The sequence below is a fragment of the Pongo pygmaeus genome, chromosome 15, assembly GCF_028885625.2.
Source record: "Pongo pygmaeus isolate AG05252 chromosome 15, NHGRI_mPonPyg2-v2.0_pri, whole genome shotgun sequence".
Lineage (NCBI taxonomy): Eukaryota > Metazoa > Chordata > Mammalia > Primates > Hominidae > Pongo > Pongo pygmaeus.
Window position 1 is genome coordinate 72,078,549 of NC_072388.2, and position 20,697 is coordinate 72,099,245.

Sequence of the window (20,697 nt, forward strand, 5' to 3'; positions counted from 1 at the left end):
TGTATTTTTAGTAGAGACGGAGTTTCACCGTGTTAGCCAGGATGATCTCGATCTCTTGACCTTGTGATCCGCCTGCCTCGGACTCCCAAAGTGCTGGGATTACAGGCATGAGCCACCGCGCCTGGCTTTTTTTTTAAAATAGCCTTACAGGTAATACCATGCTTAAGTCATCATTCTCATATTTAGCTACCAAGATTTTTCCTTTTGGAAATCCTTCAGTATTCTAATACCACTTTCCTCTCATATGACACTTTTCAAAGCACCTACACACTCCCTTGAGAAAGATACTTTTTTTTTTTTTTGCGATGGAGTTTCACTCTTGTTGCCCAGGCTGGATGGAGTACAGTGGCACGATCTAGGCTCACTGCAACCTCTGCCTCCTGGGTTCAAGTGATTCTCCTGCCTCCGTCTCCTGAGTAGCTGGGATTACAGGCACGCACCACCACACCTGGCTAATTTTTTTTTTTTTTTTTTTTTTAAACTACAGATGGGGTTTCACCATGTTGGCCAGGCTGGTCTCAAACTCTTGACCTTAGGTGATCCGCCTGCCTCAATCTCCCAAAGTGCTGGGATTACAGGCGTGAGCCACCACGCCCAGCCCCAAGAAAGATACATTTTTAAAAACAGCTTTATTGTGGTATAATTAACATAAAATGTACATACTTAAAGTATACAGTGTGATGTTTTGATATATATGTATACTGTTGAAACCACCACCACAGTTAAGATAATGAATATGTCCATTACCTCCAGAAGTTTCTTCATGTTTTGTTGTAATCTCTCCTCCTCCTCCCTGATTCCTTCCCATCCCCAGGCAACCATGTTTTGTCACCGCGCCCAGCCATTTACTATTATGATACTATTTTATATAAATAGTATCATACAGGCCGGGCATGGTGGCTCATGCCTGTAATCCCAGCACTTTGAGAGGTCGAGGTGGGTGATGACTTGAGGCCACCTGGCCAACATGAAACCCCTTCCCTACTAAAAATGCAAAAATTAGCCAGGGGTGGTGGTGTGCATCTGTAATCTCAGCTCTTCAGGAGGCTGAGACATGAGGATTGCTTGAACCCAGGAGGCAGAGGTTGCAGTGAGCTGAGATCGTGCCACTGCACTCCAGCCTGGACAACAGAGTGAGTCTCTGTCTGAAAAAAAAAAAAAAGTCATACAGACTCTTGTCTGGCTTCTTTCTTTCTTTCAGCATAATTATTTTGAAATTCGTCAGTTATGTGGTTCCTTTTTATTGCTGAGTTGTATACCACAGTTCTTGATCTATTTACTTATTGGTAGATATTTGGATTTTCAGTTCTGAAGCTTTATAGATAGTGGCTGTTACGGATATTCATGTAGAGATCTTTGTATGGGCATATGCTTTATCTTGAGCAAATACCTAGGAGTAGAATATGATCCAATATGGTAGATGTATATTTAACTTTTTTTTCTATCCATCCATCCATCTATCTATCTATCTGTCTATCTATCTGTCTATCTATTTATTTTTGAGACGGAGTTTCGCTTTTGTTGCCGAGGCTGGAGTGCAGTGGCGCGATCTTGGCTCACTGCAACCTCTGCCTCCTGGGTTCAAGTGATTCTCCTGTCCCAGCCTCCCCAGTAGCTGGGATTACAGGCGCCTGCCACCACGCCCAGCTAATTTTTGTATTTTTAGTAGAGACTAGGTTTCTCCATGTTGGCCAGGCTGGTCTTGAACTCCTGATCTCAAGTGATCTGCCTCGGCCTCCCAAAGTGTTGGAATTACAGGCGTGAGCCACCACACCTGGCCAGTTTTTATTTATATTTTTTATAGAAGATGGAGTCTTTCTATGTTTCACAGGCTGGTGTTGAACTCCAGGCCTCAAGTGATCCTCCCGCCTTGGCTTCCCGAAGTGCTGGGATTATAGGCATGAGCCTTTATGCCGAGCCTTATATTTAACTTTCTAAGGTACTACCAAAGAACTTTCCAAACTGGTTGTATAATTTAACATTTCTACCAACAGTATGAGTTCCAGTTCCTCCACATCCTGTCAGTACTTGATACTGTCAGTCTTTTAAATTTTTTAGGTCTTATAAAAAGGTATATAGTTATATCTCATTTTGGTTTTAATTTACATTTCTCTATTGAGTAATGATGTTGAGTTTCTTTTCATGTGCTTGTCATCCTGATATCTTCTTTGGTGACTTGTCTGTTCAAATCTCTTGCCCATTTAAAAATTGCTTTCTTAATGGATTTTGAGAATTATTTACATAGTCTGGATACAAGTCCTCTGTAATATATATGATTTGCAAATGTTTTCTCCCAGACTGTGGCTTTTCTTTTTATTAACAGCGCTTTCTGAAGGGCAGATTTTTTTTTTTTTTTTTTTTTTTTAAGAGACAGGGTCTTGCACTGTCACCCAGACTGGAGTATAGTGGTGTGATTAGAGCTCACTGCAGCCTCAAACTCCTGAGCTCAAAGAATTCTTCTGCCTCATTCTTCCAAATAGCTAGGACTACAGACGTGTGCCAGTACCCAGCTAATTCCATTTGTATTTCATTGATTGTGTTTTTGGTGTCACATCTGAAGAAACTTTGGCCTACCTCAAGTTCTCAGGAGTTTTTTCTTACATTTTCTTCTGGAAGCTTTATAGTTTCATGTTTTACATTAGGTCTGTGGTCCTTTTCCAGTTGATTGTTATACATGGTCCAAGGTATGGATCAAAGTTCATTTTTCTGCATATGGATATTCAATTGTTTCAGCACTGTTTTTTAAAAAAGATTATTTTCTCCACTGAAGTGCCTTTGTACCTTTGCAAAAATCAGTTGTCCATATATGTGTCAATCTGTTCCATCAGTCATGGTTCAAAGGCTGTTCTCCTGGGGAGGCTTTTGAATTTGAAAAACTGAAACTCTATACTCATTGAACAACCTTATACCCGTTGAACAACTCCCCATTTTCCATTTCTTTCAGCCCGTGGCAATATACTTTCTGTTTCTATAACATTGACTACTTGAGTTTTTTTCTTTTTTTTTTTGATGACAAGATCTCACTCTGTCGCCCAGGCTGGAGTGCAGTGGCATGATCTTGGCTCATGGCAGCTTTCACCTCCTGGGCTCAAGCAGTCTTCCCACCTCAGCCTCCTGAGTAACTGGAACTACAGGTGCACCCCATCATGCCTCGCTAATTTTTTAATTTTTTTGTACAGACAAATTCTCACCATATTGGCCAGGCTGATCTCAAACTCCTGGGGTCAAGTAATCCCCCCACTTTGGCCTCCCAAAATACTGAGATTATGGGTGTGAGCCATCATGCCCAGCTGGCTAGGTAGTTCATATAAGTGGAATCATACATTATTTCTCTTTTAGTGACTTGCTTATTTTGCTTAGCATAATGTCCTCAAGGTTCATCTATATTGTAGCATGTGGCAAGATTTCCTTTTTAAGGGCTGAATAATATTCTGTGTTATGTATATACCACATATCTGTGAGCAGACATTTGGGTTACTTCCACTTCTTGGCTATGCTGAATAATGCTGTGGTGAAAGTGGCTATGCACATATCTGTTTGAGGTCTTGTTTGTAATTCAATTCTTTTTTATGTAGACTCATTGGTATATATATATAAATGGGATTGCTGGGTCATATGGTAGCTTTGTTTTTAATTTTTTGAGGAACCTCCATATTGTTTTCCATGGTGGCTGCACCATTTTATATTCCCACCAACAATGCATAGTGGTTCCAATTTCTTCACAACTTTACCACCGCTTGTTACTTTCTGTTTTTTGGTAGTGGCCATCCTAACGGGTGTAGTGTTTTTTTGCATTTTTCTAATGATTAGTGATGTTGAGCATCTTTTCTTTTTTTTCCCCCCATATTACACAGATGTAGAGCATCTTTTCGTGTGCTTGTTGGCTATTTGTATATCTTCTTTGAAGAAATATCTGTTCAAGTCCTTTGCCCATTTAAAAAAATCTAATGATTTGTTTTCTTCCAATTGTTTAATTGTAGGATTTTTTTTTTTTTTTTTTTTTTTGAGACAGAGTCTCGCTCTGTCGCCCATCCTGGAGTGCAGTGGCGCGATCTTGGCTCACTGCAAGCCCCACCTCCCGGGTTCACGCTATTGTAGGACTTTTTAATGTATTCTGGATATTAATCTCTTAGCAGATACATGATTTGCTTTTTTTTTTGTTGTTGTTGTTGTTGTTACAAGGTTTTACTCTGTCACCCAGGCTGGAGTAAAGTGATGCAATCTGGACTCACTGCAACTTTTGCCTCCCAGGCTCAAGCAGTCCTCTCACCTCAGCCTCCTGAGTAGCTGGAACTATAGGCACTTGACACCACACCCAGCTAATTTTTGTGTTTTTTGTAGAGACAGAGTTTCACTATGTTGCCCAGGCTGGCCTTGAACTCCCAGGCTCAAGCAATCCACCTGCCTTAGCCTCCCAAACTGCTGGGATTGTAGACGTGAGCCACCACACCCAGCCTGATTTGCAGATATTTTCTCCAGTTCTGTAGGTTGCCTTTTCACTCTGATGACTGCTTCCTGTGGTGTATAGAAATTTGGTGTAGACCCATTTGCCTATTTTTGTTTTTGTTCTTCAATTTCTCTTAGCAATATTTTGTAAGTTTCATTGTACAGGATATTTGGGGATCTGTAAGACTACCCTCAGGTTCAGTAATTTGCTAGAAAGACTCAACTCAGAAAAGGTTTTATACTCAAATTATAGTTTAGTACATTGAAATGATATGGATTAAATTTAGCAACAGAAAAAGACACATAGGGCAGGGTCCAGGAGACACCCCAGGCACAAGCTGTCAATAGTCCTCTCCCAGTGGAGTTGTGCACACGGTGCTTAATTTTTCCAGCAACAGTGTATGACAACACATGTGGAATATTGGCAACCAGGGAAGCTGGATGAGCCTTGGTGTCCAGGTCACACATGGCTGACTTCAGTTTTCTGGCTCCTTTAGAGGCCAAGCTGATACTGTGTGACACAAGGCCCTCACCATAGATCACATTGTTAGCAGAAACTTGTTGGCATGACCCAATGCCTCATGTAAACAAGGGAAATTGTTTTTCTTTTTAACTAATTTAATTTTTTTTTTTAGATGGAGTCTCACTCTGTCACCCAGTCTGGAATGCAGTGGTGTGATCTGAGCTCACAGCAAACGGCCTCCCAAGTGATTCTCATGCCTCAGTCTCCCCAGTAGATGGAATTAAGGCATGCACCACCACACCCGGCTAATTTTTGTATTTTTAGTAGAGATGGGGTTTCACCGTGTTGGCCAGGCTGGTCTTAAACTCCTGGCTTCAAGTGGTCCACACACCTCAGCCTCCCAAAGTGCTGGAATTATAGGCGTGAGCCACTGCACCCAGCCAGGAAGTCTTAACAGGACAGATATTCTAAGGGTTTAGAGGTTGTCTTCCAGGAGCTGGGCAGGGAAAAAAATCCTTTTTTTGCCTGTGCAGAGTTTGGACAACCTTGATGTGCTGAGTCTTGTACATCTTTTCATCCTTCAGGTTTCAGGTCATGTTGTGGTACTTCCTCAGACAGGTATTTTCTGGCCGTATTATTTAAAAGTAGTCCCATACCAGGTGTTCTGTATCACATCACCTTGTTTATCCCCTTTTTTTTTTTTTTTAACTGCTCCTTGCAGAGCTGAGCTAGCCCATAGGCAGTGCACTGAGAGCAGCCTGTTTATTCCTTTTATAGTACTATCCCACTGTAATTATCCTGTTTATTATCTGTCTCCCTCTGCTTGAAAGCAGTTCATGAGAGCCAGGAACCTTATCTCTTTGCTCCCTGTTGTATCCCTGGCACTGCACCTAGCACAGTGTCTGGCACATAGCTGGCATTTACCTTTTTCAGGGGGGACAGTTCCCAGTGACAACTAGAAAACGTGCTAGACAAATTTTAAAAGAGCTGTAACACTTATTTTAAAAATTAATTAATAATTAGAAATTAAGGCTGGGCACAGTGGCTCACGCCTGTAATCCCAGCACTTTGGGAGGCCAAGGCAGGCGGATCACCTGAGGTCAGGAGTTTGAGACCAGCCTGGCTAACATGGCGAAACCCCGTTTCTACTAAAAGAAAAAAGAAAAAAAAAAAAACCAGGTGTGGTGATAAGCGCCTGTAATCCCAGCTACTTGGGAGACTGAGGCAGGAGAATCACTTGAACCTGGGAGGCCAAGGTTGCAGTGAGCCAAGATTGCGCCACTGCACTCCAGCCTGGGCAACGGGAGCAAAACTCCATCTCAAAAAAAAAAAAAAAGTTATATGGAAAAAGGACATAGATGAAAAAGCACTCAACCATCCTGATAATAAGAGAAATAGATATTAAAATTATGCCAAGATTCCATATTTCTCCCATCAGATTGGTAAAAATCTAAGCACTTGCTAACATAAGGTGTTAGCAACAGTGTGGTGAAGTAGGCAATCTCTTGCATTGCTGATTCTCTAAATTGGTGCAATCCATAGAGAGGGCAATTTGGCATGCTCTCGTTCTCTCTCTCTCTCTCTCGCTCGCTCGCTTGCTCACACGCTCTCTCTCCATGAGAAGGAGAAAGAGAGAGAGAGCGCGTGAGCAAGCGATTGAGCGAGAGAGAGCACGTACCTGCAGTCCCAGCTGCTCAGGAGGCTGAGGTGGGAGGATTGCTTGAGCCTGGGAGGTCAAGGCTGTGGTAAGCTGTGACTATGCCACTGCACTGCAGCCTGGTGACAGAGAATCTGTCTCAAAGATAAGAAGAATGAGGATATTCTTTATGTACTGATGTGTAGAAAATCTCTAAGATGCATAGTTAAGTGGAGAAAACAAAATGCTGCATGGTGCATTTACTGTACTACATTTGTGTGAAAAGGGGGAGTAAGAGTATGTGTTTGTATTTGCTTGCATATGTAGAAAGAAACTTTGAAAGGATTCACAGAACAATAACAGTAGTAAGCAGGGGGATTAGGAAACTAGGGAGATTTTGTACTCTATACCTTTTAATACTTTCTTTGAAACCACGTGAATGTTTTACCTGTGTATTTATTTATTTTTAATTTTTGCTTTACCTGCTTTTAAACAAATAAATTGTACTTTTTTTGAAGAGCTCTATTTTTATTTCCTTTTGATTATCATCTGTAGATTCTTATGTCACATTTTACTTTAACAGCACATTTAGACAGAATACAGTCTTTAAATGGAAGCCGACAATTTATTTCCCTGGAAAATTTTTGAAGTACAATAACATTTGATTGATTGAACTTTATTTAGTAAGAATTCTTAGCAAAATTCCCTCCCAGGCACACCTACATGGTGCTTCATTTTCAGTGAACTACAAATCTCTGAAACCCAAAACTCCAATCTAAAAGTACAAGATGGCTGGACTCGATGGCTCATGCCTGTAATCCCAGCACTTTGGGAGGCCAAGGTGGGAGGATTGCTTGAGCCCAGAAGTTCAAGACCAGCTTGGGCAACATGGTGAAACTTTGTCTCTACAAAAAATTAGCCGGGCTTCACAAACAATCTTGTAGAAGTGATTCATTAATTAACTCAGCAAACAGAGTACAGGAGACACTAGAGATCCAGCAAAGGTCAATAACATGTGCTGTCCTTAGAGAAAACTTTTATTCTAAGGAGATAAAGATGAATAATCAAGGGACTAACAGGAGCTACATCAAATAATCACAAGTATGCTTCAGAGAATTAAAACCAGATCAACGTAGAGAAAGGCTTCCTTACATTCGATAGTCAGGAAATTCTCTCTCTACCAGGAGGGAACTGAGTGACAAGGAATAGTCAGGTGGGAGAAGGGCATTCCAGATGAACCAGCCCTGAGTGGGGAACTAGAAGGCCAGTTTGAGAAAAGGAATGGAGAGAGGAGGAACAGTTTGTGGTCAGAGCAAGGACCAAACCATTTTAGACTTCATGAGCCTAAGAAATTTTGATTTTGTTATGAGCATGACAAGAAGCCATGTAATCGAGTTTTAAACAAAGGAATGACATGATCTCATTTTGTTTAAAAAAAAAAAAAATCATCCTGGCTGTAGTGTGGAGAATGAACTAGGGGAGCATAAAAGCAGAAAGACCAAATTAGAAGCCTATTAACAGTAATCCAAATGATAGATAATAGTGGTTTGAACCACAAAGATTGTGGACATAGAAAGAAGTAGATAGATCCAGGAGATGTTTTGGAGGTATTCTAGCAGAATTTGCTGGATGACTAGACAGAGGTACTAAGGCAAAGAAAGGAATCAAGAATAATTCCTAGATTGGGGACTTCCTAGAAACTGGGAGAATGGTGCTGCTGTTTACTGAGATAAATGGAGAAGACAGAATAGAAGCTTAGAATAGAGTTCTAGGAGAGGTCAGAGATGGAGATCAACATTTGGGAAACAGATTTTTCTAATTCCATAGTGCCTACAATTTTCTATCAATAGACTAAAAATGTCTGGAATTTTATATGCAGTTTCATTTGGACAATACCCTAAGAGGAGATCAGTTATACCTTGGCCCCTGCTAATAGCCATAGGAATGTGTATATGTAGAATAAATGATAAAACTACTGAATGGTTAATATGTGCCAGACACCATGAGATATGTCCTTGAAGTACTATCCCAGTAGAATTTACAACAACCCTATCAGGAGATACTTTTTTTTATCACCATTTTACAGATGAAGACACTGAAGTTCAAAGAGGTTAAATAACTCGCCCCAAATCACACTATATAGAAGAGAAATCTGAATCCTGGTAGTCTGACCCCAGAACTTGGGCTAATTACCACTGTATAATACAGTGTCACTGGGGTAAACCCAAGATGTGATAACATAAGTTAGAGACTTTTAAATTACAAATTTCACACACTGTGATTTCACCCATAAAATGTAGTGATTCAGCCATAGTCTTCTGATTAGTTGGAGTACCCTATACAATACTTTAGGAACTTGCTTCTTTTATTTTCATATATATATGTTCATTCATAAATTAAATCTGGACAGCCAGTAAATCTGCCATTTTTATCTCTAACCAACACTTCTGTCACCAAATTGTACTTTTTTTGTTGTTTTTTTTTTGAGACGGAGTCTCATTCTGTCACCCAGGTTGGAGTACAGTGGCACGATCTTGGCTCACTGCAACCTCTGCTTCCTGGGTTCAAACGATTCGCCTGCCTCAGCCTCCCAAGTAGCTGAGATTACAGGTGCCCGCCACCACACTGGCTAATTTTTGTATTTTTAATAGAGACAGGGTTTCACCATTGGCCAGGCTGGTCTTGAACTCCTGACCTCGGGTGATCCACCCGCTTCAGCCTCCCAGAGTGCTGGGATTACAGGCATGAGCCACCATGCCTGGCCCAAATTGTGCTTTTTTTAAATAAATTAAAACAGTATTTTTTTCCTTAAAGATGGTGTCTCACTACATTCCCTGGCTCAAACGATTCTCCTGCGTTAGCCTCCTGAGTACCTGGGACTATAGGTGTGTGCCACTATTCCTGAAAACATAATCAGTTTTGAAGGTAGTGTCTGGGCTGGGCGCAGTGGCTCACGCCTTCAATCCCAGCACTTTGGGAGGCCGAGGTGGGCGGATCACCTGAGGTCAGGAGTTCGAGACCAGCCTGACCAACATGGATAAGACTCAATCTCTACTAAAAATACAAAAAATTAGCCGGGCACGATGGCGCATGCCTGTAATCCCAGCTACTCAGGAGGCTGAGGCAGGAGAATTGCTTGAACCTAGGAAGCAGAGGTTGTGGTGAGCCAAGATCGCACCATTGCACTCCAGCCTGGGCAACAAGAGTGAAACTCCATCTTAAGAAAAAAAAAAAGTAGTGTCTGGCCGGGCGCGGTGGCTCACGCCTGTAATCCCAGCATTTTGTGAGGCCGAGGTGGGCGGATCATGAGGTCAGGAGTTCGAGACCAGCCTGGCCAACATGGTGAAACCCTGTCTCTACTAAAAATACAAACATTAAGCTGGCGCAGTGGTGGATGCCTGTAATCCCAGCTACTCGGGAAGCTGACGCAGGAGAATTGCTTGAACCTGGGAGGCAGAGGTTGCAGTGAGCCAAGATTGTGCCACTACTAGGTGACAGAATGAGACTCTGTCTCCAAAATAATAATAATAATACTAATAATTAAATAAAAGTAGTATCCAGCGTACTACAAAGAGGAAGGGTTTGTGAATGTGTATGTTACTGTTAAGTTAAACAGTGTTCTAGTATCCATCTCATTATCAACCTTGGGCAGGGCAAGGTTGAGTTGGCTAATGTTCATTACAAACCAGATCATCCGGTTGGGGACTGTGAATGAGCATATGATTGCCCCTTTCATGCTAGACTTAGCTAATTAAACTGTTCATATGACCTAAAAGGATGGCTGTGGTGCCATAGAAAGAAAACAAGTTTTGAGGCAAGAGACTTTAGTTTGATTCCTACCTCTGCTGTTTTCTGGTTGTGAGATTTTGGATCAGTTGCTTTTGTGTTCATTTACCAAAACTTCTCAAGACAAAAAGAATAAATGAGATAATGTGACAGTGCCTTGTAAATATCAAATACTATATAGAGATAGCTATTATTACTTGTGTGTTTATTGTGAACATTGATCAGCCAATCAAGTTGTTCAGACTTGTACTGCTGAACATCAGTTGCAGATATAACATTCTTGGCAGATGACTTAATCACCTCCTTCTGTGGAAGAATAGAAGATAGACAGCTCCTTGCTGTCTATCACACTATGTTCTGGTCCCTTTGGCCTCACCTTCCATATAACCATTTCCATTCTACTGGGCTTTAGCCACTCTGGTGACTTGAGTTCAGCAAGAATAACCTTTCTTGATGGGTGGTGTATATATTTCTACCTTTTATGCTTTAGAATAGTTTCCTTTTCATTTCTCATAGGGTTTGGGTCTTCATAACTGTTTGAAGAGAAATCCTGACCTCCAGACTGAAGGAGAGCGCACCATGCCTTTATAACGCCAGCCTCGGTCTTTTTTTTGTTCCCCTCTGTCTTAGTTCATTTTGTATTGCTATAACAGAATACCACAGACTGGGTGATTTATTTATTTATTTATTTTGTTGTTGTTGTTTGTTTTCTTCTTTTTTGTATCTTTTTAAATTCTTTTTGTTGTTGTTGTTGTTGAGACTGGGTGATTTGTTTATTCAGCTCATGGTTCTTGAGGCTGGAAAGCCCAAGAGTATATGGTACCAGCACCTGAGGAGGATTATGCCATGGTGGATAGGCAGAACGGCAAGAGAGAGCTTGCTTTTATAACAAAGTCACTCCCATGATAACTAACCTACTTCTGCGATAACAACATTGCAGGTTCAGTATCTCTGATTTGAAAGTCTGAAATTCAAAGTGCTCCCAAATCTGAAACTTTCTGAGTACCAATGTGATGCTCAAAGGAAATGCTTATTGGAGCGTTTTAGATTTTGGATTTTTAGATTTGGTATGTTCAACCTGTAAGTATAATGGAAATATTCCAAAATGCAAAATCTGAAACACTTCTGGTCCCAAATATTTCAGATAAAGGGATACTGAACCTGTAATCCATTCATGAAGGCAGAGTCCTCATGACCCAATCACCTCCTAAAGGCCTCACCTCTTGATACTACCACAATGGCAACCAGGTTTCCAGTACATGAATTTTTAAGGGGATCATTCAAACTATAGCACCCTCCTTTATCCCTTAACCTATTCCGTTAGTTTTAATCCCCACTTTGTCTCTTCCTCTAATCTTCAGTCTACACTGTGACATGATAGGTATGCTCAAGTCTCTAACAGCTCCAAAATAACCTTTTCTGTTTTTTGGGTTTTTTTTTTGGTCTTCATTTCTGGTGGGTTTGGATAAAAAAAAGTTTTTCAAGTTAAATCCCTCTCTATTGCAAGCCCCTTCCACCTTTTTTTTTTTTTTTTTTTTTTTTTGCTTCGAAGAATGATTGCCTTTACCTTCTCAGTTCTCAGTTATTTTCCAGCCCATTATGATTTTATGACCTTGATACAGAAGGGCTGGGCTCCTGGCTAAATTTCACCCTTAAACCTGAAACTGTGACCCTAAGTGAAAACAGCTGACCCCATTTTTCCCCACCCAAATGTTGTCTCTTTGGCCTGCCATGCCCCTATCCTGTGCCCATAAAAATATTTCAGCTGGGCTGGGTGCGGTGGCTCACTCCTATAATCCCAGCACTTTGGGAGACCGAAGCAGGTGGATCACCTGGGGTCAGGAGTTCAAGACCAGCCTGGCCAACATGGCAAAACCGTATCTCTACTAAAAATACAAAAATTAGTTGGGCATGGTGGTGGGCACCGTAATCCCAGCTACTTGGGAGGATGAGGCAGGAGAATTGCTTGAACCCAGGCGGCGGAGGTTACAGTGAGCCCAGATTGTGCCAGTGCACTCCAGCCTGGGCAACAGAGTGAGACTCCGTCTCAAAAAAAAAAAAAAAGATTTCAGCAGCTGGCAGAACAATATAAGCAGCTGACGTCAGGGATATAAATGGCTGAGTGTTGGAAATACAAGCGGCTGATTGTCGGAAATACAAGCCACTGAGTGTTGGTGATACAAGTGGCTGAGTGTTGGAGACTATGGATGGACGTGGCTAACTTCAGATGGTGCAGCTTTGGAGAATAGGCCCAGCCGGAGATGGCCTGGCTTCAGGGAAAGATCACCTTCTTCCCATATCATCCCCTTTTCAACTCCCCATCCTGCTGAGAACCACTTCCATTGTGCAATACAATTTTCTGCATATACTACCCTTCAATCTGTTCATGTGATCTGATTATTCCTGGACACTGGAAGAGAACCTGGGTGCCAAGAGGAGAGGGCAGGGGCTGCCACCCTGACCCTCCACTGAGCTGGCTGGCACCTGGCCATCCCCGAATGGCCGAGTTGAAGGAGCATTGATTGTAACACACTTGGATGCTGCTGCATGGCTGCATAGAGCCTGCGCCTGCCAGAGAGGAGCAACTGGCTGGTTCCTGCATTCGCTTACTCTGGTTCCCACACTTACTCACTCGCTTGCACACTCTCTCTTGCAAGGGGTTTGAGTGTGTGGTGGCTGAGTAAACGAGCCACGCTCCGAACCATGTGGGGGTCAAGGGAATTATCCCGTCTCATCTCAATCCGACTTCCCTCTTCACTGTTTTACTTTTGTAAAACCCTTGATGAACTTCCATTGTCAATTCAGGGTCTTTTTAGCTCTCATCCTGCCAGACTGTTGATGACACCTCTGATTTGTGCTCCACTTTTGGCTTCTGTTAGTTATATTGATTCCTGAGTTTTCTTCCCTCTCCTCTATTCTCTTAATCTTGTTTTCTGGTTTTCTGACATCACCTGCTGGTTAAGCTTAGGGGTTATTTACACTTCTCTCCTTGGTCATCTTTTTACTGTATTTTTCCCTCCACAGCTATTTCATCCATTTCTGAGGCCTGAGATTTCATCCATTTCTGAGGCTATAGAGAGCAGCGACTTCCTCTGACTCTTCTGAGCTTGAAATTCCTATTGGTAACTGCCATTGGACTTAACTGCCTGGTTATATCTCTAACTAAAGTACTTCTCTCTTCCAGCCTGTTTATCTTATTGTGTTCCATTGTGTTCCTTATCTCTACCAATGCTAGTTCCTTATGCTAGAAATCTCATTCATTGCCACTCAATCAAGTTTGCTAAAAATGAAACATCTGATTGTGTCACTTATTCAACCTTACCAATTTTTTTTTTTTTTTTTTTTGAGCCTTGCTTTGTCACCCAGGCTGGAATGTAATGGCACGATCTCTGCTCACTGCAGCCTCCACCTCCCAGGTTCAGGTGATTCTCCTGCCTTAGCCTCATGAGTAGCTGGGATTACAGGCATGTGCCACCATGCCCGACTAATTTTTATATTTTTAGTAGAGACGGGGTTTTACCATGTTGGCCAGGCTGGTCTCAAACTCCTGACCTCAAGTGATCCGCCCACCTTGGCCTCCCAAAGTACTGGGATTTCAGGCACCTGGCCTGTTACTTCTTGATTATATGCTAAACAAGGGGTGGATTATTCATGAGTTTTCTGGGAAAGAGGTGGGCAATTCCCAGAACTGAGGATCCCTCCCCTTTTTAGACCATACAAGGTAACTTCCCTACATTGCCATGGCATCTGTAAACTGTCATGGTGCTGGCGGGGAGTGTCTTTTAGCATGCTAATGTATTATAATTAGCGTATAGTGAGCAGTGAGGATAACCAGAGGTCACTCTCCTCACCATCTTGGTTTTCGTGGGTTTTGGCCAGCTTCTTTATTGCAACCTGTTTTATCAGCAAGATCTTTATGAGCTGTATCTTGTGCTGACTTTCTATCTCATCCCGTAACTAAGAGTACCACCTAACTTCCTACGAATGCATCCCAGTAGGTCTTGGCCTTATTTTATCCAACCCCTATTCAAGATAGAGTTGCTCTGGTCCAAACGCCTCTGACACAAGGATTTTAAAGTCTTATTAATTAAGGTAAGATAGTTCCTTGCATAAGTGGTTTGAAATCACAGAAAGCTGAGTTTGAAAAAGTTGTTTGGAGCTGCAGCCAATAAACAAGGTTTCATGCAGGTGTCAGTATTTCAGCTACATCTCAAAGGATAAATACAATTGTATTATGTTGGGATGAACAGGGAGAATGGAGCAAGCCAAGACCCAGGTAAAAGAGAGGACCTGAATGCCTTCAGTGAACAATGATAGATAATCTAGACTTTTAAACTGCATACTTCCTGTACATTGTTTTATCTTGCTTCAGGTTTTTAGAACTCATAGTGACAGGTCTGTTGTTAATCCCAGGTCTAACCGTTACCTTGATTCTGCTGAGAATCTGATTTACTGAAAATGTTTTTCTTGTGCTTATAGAATGACAACAGAGAACGGCAGGAGCACAACGACAGGCGGAGCCTTGGCCACCCTGAGCCATTATCTAATGGACGACCCCAGGGTAGCTCGCGGCAGGTGGTGGAGCAAGATGAGGAAGAAGATGAGGAGCTGACATTGAAATATGGCGCCAAGCATGTGATCATGCTCTTTGTCCCTGTGACTCTCTGCATGGTGGTGGTCGTGGCTACCATTAAGTCAGTCAGCTTTTATACCCGGAAGGATGGGCAGCTGTACGTATGAGTTTTGTTTTATTATTCTCAAAGCCAGTGTGGCTTTTCTTTACAGCATGTCATCATCACCTTGAAGGCCTCTGCATCGAAGGGGCATGACTTAGCTGGAGAGTCCATCCTCTGTGATGGTCAGGAGCAGTTGAGAGAGCGAGGGGTTATTACTTCATTTTTTTAAGTGGAGAAAAGGAACACTGCAGAAGTATGTTTCCTGTATGGTATTACTGGTTAGGGCTGAAGTTATGCTGAATTGAACACATAAATTCTTTTCCACTTCAGGGCCATTGGGCACCCATTGCTCTTCTGCCTAGAATATTCTTTTCTAACTTTGGTGGATTAAATTCCTGTCATCCCCCTCCTCTTGGTGTTATATATAAAGTTTCGGTGCCGCAAAAGAAATAGCACTCGAATATAAAATTTTCCTTTTAATTCTCAGCAAGGCAAGTTACTTCTATATAGAAGGGTGCACCCTTTCAGATGGAACAATGGCAAGCACACGTTTGGACAAGGGAGGGGAAAGGGTTCTTATCCCTGACACACGTGGTCCCTGCTGCTGTGTTCTTCGCCTATTGGCTAGGGTTAGACTGCACAGGCTAAACTAATTCCGACTGGCTAATTTAAAGAGAATGATGGGGTGAGTGCTTTGGCAGGAGTCAGGGCAGAGCAGGTAGCAGGTAATTGAAATGAGGGTGGAGCAGGTGATCAGAATGAGTAGGGTGGAGTAGGTAATCGAAAAACATTGCTTTACAAGGAAGTTAAGTTTAAAAGTAGAAGGCAAAGAATTGAACATACATATTCTTTGAAATTTAGAACTCACATCTAACATTGGCTTAAATGTTAAATCCTCAAAGATAACATTCCTGTTTCTCATAACAGGATTAAGTCCTTCTTAGTATCTTTTCTCATAGCAACTTGTTTTTTCTCACTTGTCACAATTTGCAAATATATATTTATTTACATTGTTTATTTAATGCCTGATTTCCTTCTTTATTGCAAGGCCTGTGAGGGTACTGAGTCTCCAGGGTGAGGTGTATAATAAATGGCCAAACAAATCGTCAATTCAAAGGATGAACAACTAATTCAAGCCAGCACTCTCTAGACTCTTGGGGGGCTGTCATGTGGATTTCCCGGTGCTGCTGTTGTCAGCCCTTGGCCTCCAAGAAAAATGCTTGATTCAAATGTCATCTAGTTCCATCTCTAGGACTCTCATGGGGTCCAAAGAAGAGTTTTAATTGAGTTTTAGAATTTGAAGTTGTGAAGTGTCTGAAAAACTACATGGTGTTCTGAAAGCCAAACTTTTAGCCTTTTGGGAGGGCATCTAAGACAGCAGATGAAGGGCAGGGGTTAGAACTAGAGGGATTGAAGAATATTATCTGTATAGGTTAGGGTTAGGTTTGGCAACGTATTATAGAACAAACATTGGCAAGCTACAGCCACAGGCCAGATCTGTCTGCTACCTTTCCACAAAGGTGTAATAACAAGTTATTCACAAATTTGTGAATAAACTTTCATTGGAATGTGACCATGCTCCCTGGTTTATACATTGTCTGTGGCTCCTTTCACGCTACAGTAGCACAGTTGAGTGGTTGCACTGGAGACCATATGACCCATAGAGCTTAAAATATTCACTGTCTGGCTTTTTACAGAGATGTTTCTAACTTTGTTAGTAGAAAATCAAAACAATTGGTTTAAATAATGCACATACTTTCTCTCTCATAGAGTAGTGCAGAGGTAGGCAGTCCAGATTAGTATAGTGGCTTCACGTTCATCAAGGACTCAATCTCCTTCTTTCTTCTTTAGCTTCTAACCTCTAGCTTACTTCAGGGTCCAGGCTGGAGCCCTGACCTTCATTCTGACAGTAGGAAGGAGTAGAGGAGAAAAGTTCATAGGACATGTCAGCAGAATTCTCTCCTTTCTTAGAAGTTCCATACACAACACATCTCCCTAAAAGTCATTGCCATTATTTGTTCTCATAGCCATCCTAAATATAAGGGAGTCAGAAGTAAAGTGTTTTTGGCTGGGAATGTTGGCACCTGGAATAAAAATATTTTTCTGTGAATGAGAAACAAGGGGAAGATGGATATGTGACATTATCTTAAGACAACTCCAGTTGCAATTACTCTGCAGATGAGAGGCACTAATTATAAGCCATATTACCTTTCTTCTGACAACCACTTGTCAGCCCACGTGGTTTCTGTGGCAGAATCTGGTTCTATAACAAGTTCCTAATAAGCTGTAGCCAAAAAACATTTGATGAAGTATTATGATTATTTCAATATAAAGCACCCACTAGATGGAGCCAGTGTCTGGTTCACCTGTAAGTCCTTCTTTCCATATGTTAGATATTTTCTTTGAAGCAATTATTTTAGAGTGTAGCTGTTTTTCTCAGGTTAAAAATTCTTAGCTAGATTGGTGAGTTGGGCAAAAGTGACTTATAAGATATGAATTGAATCGAGAAAAAGAAAATTCTGTGTTGGAGGTGGTAATGTGGTTGGGGATCTCCATTAACACTTACCTAGGGCTTTTGTGTTTGTTTTATTGTAGAATCTATACCCCATTCACAGAAGATACCGAGACTGTGGGCCAGAGAGCCCTGCACTCAATTCTGAATGCTGCCATCATGATCAGTGTCATTGTTGTCATGACTATCCTCCTGGTGGTTCTGTATAAATACAGGTGCTATAAGGTGAGCATGAGACACAGATCTTTGCTTTCCACCCTGTTCTTCTTATGGTTGGGTATTCCTGTCACAGTAACTTAACTGATCTAGGAAAGAAAAAATGTTTTGTCTTCTAGAGATAAGTTAATTTTTAGTTTTCTTCCTCCTCACTGTGGAACATTCGAAAAATAGAAAAAGGAAGCCAGGTGCATGTGTAATGCCAGGCTCAGAGGCTGAGGCAGGAGGATCGCTTGGGCCCAGGAGTTCACAAGCAGCTTGGGCAACATAGCAAGACCCTGCTTCTATTAAAGAAAACAAAAAACAAATATTGGAAGTATTTTATATGCATGGAATCTATATGTCATGAAAAAATTAGTGTAAAATATATATATTATGATTAGTTATCAAGATTTAGTGATAATTCATGCTATTTTGGATTTCAATGCCTTTTTAGGCCATTGTCTCAAAAAATAAAACCAGAAAACAAAAAAAGGTGTAACTGAAAAATAAACATTTTCATATAATAGCACAGTCTAAGTGGGTTTTTGTTTGTTTGTTTGTTGAAGCAGGGCCTTGCCCTGTCACCAGGCTGGAGTGAAGTGCAGTGGCGCGATTTCGGCTCACTGTAGCCTCAACCCACCAGTTTCAAGCGATTCTTCTGCCTCTGCCTCCCAAATAGCTGGGATTACAGGCGTGTGCCACCACACTCGGCTAATTTTTGTATTTTTAGTAGAGATGGGGTTTCACCATGTTGGCCACACTGGTCTCGAACTACTGTCCTCAAGTGATCTGCCCACCTTGGTCTCCCAAAGTGCTGAGATTACAGGCATGAGCCACTGCGCCCGGCCCTAAGTGGTTTTAATATTTTGATTGACAGTATACTGAAGAAATATACTCTAAGACCTCTGTGAATCTCCTCATTCACAAATAACACTGTAGGATATAATGGTCCCTATAAAATACAGTATAACTAAAATCAGATTTTCATATTGGAGTACAGAACAATAAAGCCATCTTCAGATGCTGGTATTAAACTCACTGGTGACTGGTCACACCTTGCCTAAACTGGTAGCCATCATGCACCCTCTCACCATTTCTACTATACTACTTCCTTCCTTGGGAAGTGGGGCACTGGGAGGTTGTACGGGAAAGACACAGACCCACCCTTCTCAGCCTCTCCTCCCCAGCTCACTCTTTTGCCAAGTTACCTACTGCTGAGTTTCAGCCAACTAGCACGTTTCAGACTCATACCTTAGAAAAAATTACACATTATCACAAGTCATGCACCTTTTAAGGTCATTTTCAAATAATAGAAATTAATGTTTGGCCAGGCATGGTGGCTCATGCCTGTAATCCCAGCACTTTGGGAGGCCAAGGCAGGAGGATTGCTTGAGGTCAGGAGTTTTTTTTGTTTTGTTTTGTTTTTTTTCCCCCGAGACAAAGTCTCACTCTTGTCCCGCAGGCTGGAGTGTGACAGCGCGATCTTGGCTCACTGTAAGCTGTGCCTCCCGGGTTCAAGCAATTCTGCTTCAGCCCCCCGAGTAGCTGGGATTACAGGCACCTGCCACCATGCCCATGTATTTTTAGTAGAGACTAGGTTTTACCATGTTGGCCAGGCTGGTCTAGAACTCCTGACCTCAGGTGATCCACCCGCCTCAGCCTTGCAAGTGCTGGGATTACAGGCGTGAGCCACCATGCCCAGCCGAGGTCGGGTTTGAGACCAGCCTGAGCAACATAGTGAGACCTATCTCTACCAAAAAAAAAAAATTAACTTTCCAAATGTAGGAGTCTACTCTGTTTCCTTCTAGTATTTATTTCTGTATACTTTTCTAACATGGTTAAAATGTATAATCAATATGTGTCCTTTTACTTTGGTGTGAACATTTTTTCTACTTTCTTTCAGCCTCCATGGTTTCTGATAAAAATCAGTCATTCGAATCACTGTTCTTCTAAAAGTAATACATTGTTTTGTTCTGGTCACTTTCAAAATTTTCTTTTTCTTTTCAGCAGTTTAATTATGGGACTGTGTGAGGATTTCTTTGTTCATTCTATTTGGAGTTCACTGAGCTTTTTGAATCTCTAGGTTTATGTCTTTTACCAAATTTGGAAAATTTCGAACCATTATTTCTTCAGAATTTTTCTGTACCACATTCTTTACTCTCTTATTTTTTTTTTTATTTTTATTTTTTGAGGCAGAGTCTCACTCTGTCGCCCAGGCTGGAGTGCAGTGGCGCGATCTTGGCTCACTGCAACCTCTGCCTCCCTGGTTCAAGCGATTCTTCTGCCTCCGCCTCCCAAAGTGCTGGGATTATGGGTGCCTGCCACCATGCCTGGCTGATTTTGTTAATTTTTAGCAGAGATGGGGTTTTACCACGTTGACCAGGCTGGTCTTGAACTCCTGGCCTTAAGTATTCTGCCTGCCTGGGCCTCCCAAAGTGCTGGGTTACAGGTGTGAGCCACCGCACCCGGCCCTTTTTTTTTTTTGAGACCGAGTCTCGCTTTGTCACCCAGGCTGGAGTACAGTGATGTGATCTCGGCTCACTGCAGCCTCAGCCTCCCAAGTAGCTGGGATTACGGAGATGTGCCACCATGCCGAGCTAATTTTTGTATTTTTATTAGAGATGGGGTTTCACCATGTTGGCCAGGCTGGTCTTAAACCCCTGGCCTCAAGTGATCCGTCTGCCTCAGCCTCCCAAAGTGCTGGGATTACAGACGTGAGCCACTGTGCCTGGCTCTTTACCCTGGGAGTGACGACCAAATAACTTTTTATTCCACAGGTCTCTGAAGCTGTTTATTTTCCAATTTTTTTCACTATTGTTCTGGTTAGGTAATTTCTATTGATCTGTCTTCAAGTTTCCTGAAATTTGCATTTTGTTATTAAACCTATTCAGTGAAATGTTTTTGGTTATTTTTAGTTCTAAAATACCTATTTAGCCCTTCTTTACATTTTTTTATTCTGAAACTTAAAACTTTCCTTTCA

General features: G+C 41.8%; 1 protein-coding gene and 1 non-coding gene across 10 annotated transcripts in view; one reads left to right on the forward strand and one right to left on the reverse strand.

Moving 5' to 3' along the window:
• Positions 1-20,697, forward strand: part of PSEN1 (presenilin 1) — a 79,561-nt gene that overhangs the window by 20,141 nt on the left and 38,723 nt on the right. For all 9 annotated transcript variants that reach the window (XM_054448322.2, XM_054448327.2, XM_054448328.2 and 6 more), the window contains 2 exons: positions 14,811-15,061; positions 17,603-17,744. In XM_054448322.2, coding sequence (XP_054304297.1) covers positions 14,811-15,061; positions 17,603-17,744 — 393 coding nt within the window. The remainder of the gene's footprint in view (positions 1-14,810; positions 15,062-17,602; positions 17,745-20,697) is intronic.
• On the reverse strand, positions 5,844-5,907 carry LOC129013374 (U7 small nuclear RNA). Its single transcript, XR_008493860.2, has one exon. It is a non-coding gene; the product is annotated as a U7 small nuclear RNA (small nuclear RNA).